Here is a 1,642-nt window from a genome sequence, read left to right as displayed (position 1 = left end):
CCGATTTCCATGCAAAAAAGTCAACGTCCTGTTTGATTGGCAATATCTTTTTTGGACTTCACAAACCCCCCACCAAACCCTAATAAACCTAACGTGTTATTATTCTCTTCAAATTTTAAAATTTTTGAAAATGAGAATATATAATTAAAAAAGCTATCACACTCGTGCAGAGAATATATACAAATTCGGTATAGAGAAAGTGCCAGATGGAGCGTTGGGGGTGATGGATGATTATTGGATTAAACTAATAAATTAATACAAAAGGAGGATAAGTACATATGTATATGGATGGTAGAACAAGAGTAATTGGAAGAAATTATTTTGATTTTTACTTTTTGTTATACTGATGATAAAATAAATAAATAAGAAAGAAAATGAAAAGACGTTGTAAGTAGTGAAAATAAAAGAAAGAGTAGACAGCATTAGAGAGAGGAGAAAATATCGGTGATGAAAGATGAGGTCAAGCGTTTTGGAGTTTAGGTGGAAATGGGGTTAAAAGCTCTGGGCATTGGAGAAGATCATCGAGAATCAAATTGTGAGGATGATGGGCAACCTCGTCGCCAAACAGACGGTCAGGAGCTTCTTGATTAAAGACGGTGGTGTTGACGAAGTTGTCGGCCAATTGGTAATCCAATAAATCCAAATGACCGCTACTGAAATTGGCGTTCTTGTTTTCGTTATTCTTGAAATAATTATTATCATCGGCAGATTGATCGGAGTTGGTGTTGGAATTGGAATCATGGGATTTTGGGAAGAAGCCGTGAATTACCTCTTCCAACAGTCCGGAATCAGGGGAGTCCTTGGGGAGAAATTCGGAGGAGTAATTATTTTCGGTGAAATTAGAAGGAGGAGGAGGAGGAGTTATTTTGGTAGTGGTATCATTATTATTATTATGATTAGTAGTAGTAGTAGTAGTATTAATTGAATAAGCTGGGGGTTTGGAATGATTATTATTGGAAGAAGGGAAATTGAGGAAATCACGAAGGAGAAGCATGTCGAGAGTGGGAGAAGCGGTGTTAATCCTCTGTGCTGATCCGGACCATAGGAAGTCAGGCCCACGATTAGGATTAGGAGTGGAAAAAATGGGCCAATTGGAGGAGTTGAGACGGGGGACAGAGTGTTTAGGGAAATTGAAGCGAGGGATTAGATAATCATCGGAGGACAAGGAATGAGGGGCGGGTGGGGAAGAAGGGTAAACGAAATTGGTGCGAGCTTTGAGGCCACGCATGGAGCGTGCGGCGCAGTCGTAAGCACGTGCAGCTTCTTCAGCGGTGTCGAAAGTACCTAGCCATCTTCTTTCTTTGGACTGAGGGTCTCGAATCTCGGCGGCGTAACGGCCCCAAGGCCTGCGACGGACTCCGCGGTACCTCATTGTGCCACTGGAGTTGTGATCTTGGAGCGTGCGCTTGAGACTACTACTGGTGGTGGTGGTGGTGGTGGTGGTTGTTGTTGTTGTGGCGGCGGCGGCAGCGGTGGGAGTAGGAGTGGTGGCATTGCACTTCATTGGGTAGTCGAGAAAGGGGTTAGTATTGTTGTCGATGGCTAAACCGTTAACACGCCTGAAGGAGTCGGCTTCCATTTTTAAAGATAAAATGTGAAGGGAAGGAGAGAATGTGGGCGTAATTGTGTAAGGTAGTCTGGA

At 43.0% G+C, this 1,642-nt stretch overlaps 1 protein-coding gene across 1 annotated transcript; it reads right to left on the bottom strand.

Moving 5' to 3' along the window:
- Positions 1–214: 214 nt before the first annotated feature.
- On the bottom strand, positions 215–1,642 carry LOC120076627 (uncharacterized). The gene has a single exon (XM_039030503.2). The coding sequence runs from the start codon at positions 1,577–1,579 to the stop codon at positions 461–463; it is 1,119 nt and encodes a 372-aa protein (XP_038886431.1). The 5' UTR covers positions 1,580–1,642; the 3' UTR covers positions 215–460.

This window comes from Benincasa hispida, chromosome 4 (genome assembly GCF_027475165.1).
Source record: "Benincasa hispida cultivar pf3 chromosome 4, pf3_genome.v1.1, whole genome shotgun sequence".
NCBI lineage: Eukaryota > Viridiplantae > Streptophyta > Magnoliopsida > Cucurbitales > Cucurbitaceae > Benincasa > Benincasa hispida.
Note: the sequence above shows the minus strand (reverse complement) of the source record. Positions and strands in the feature narration are given on the sequence as shown.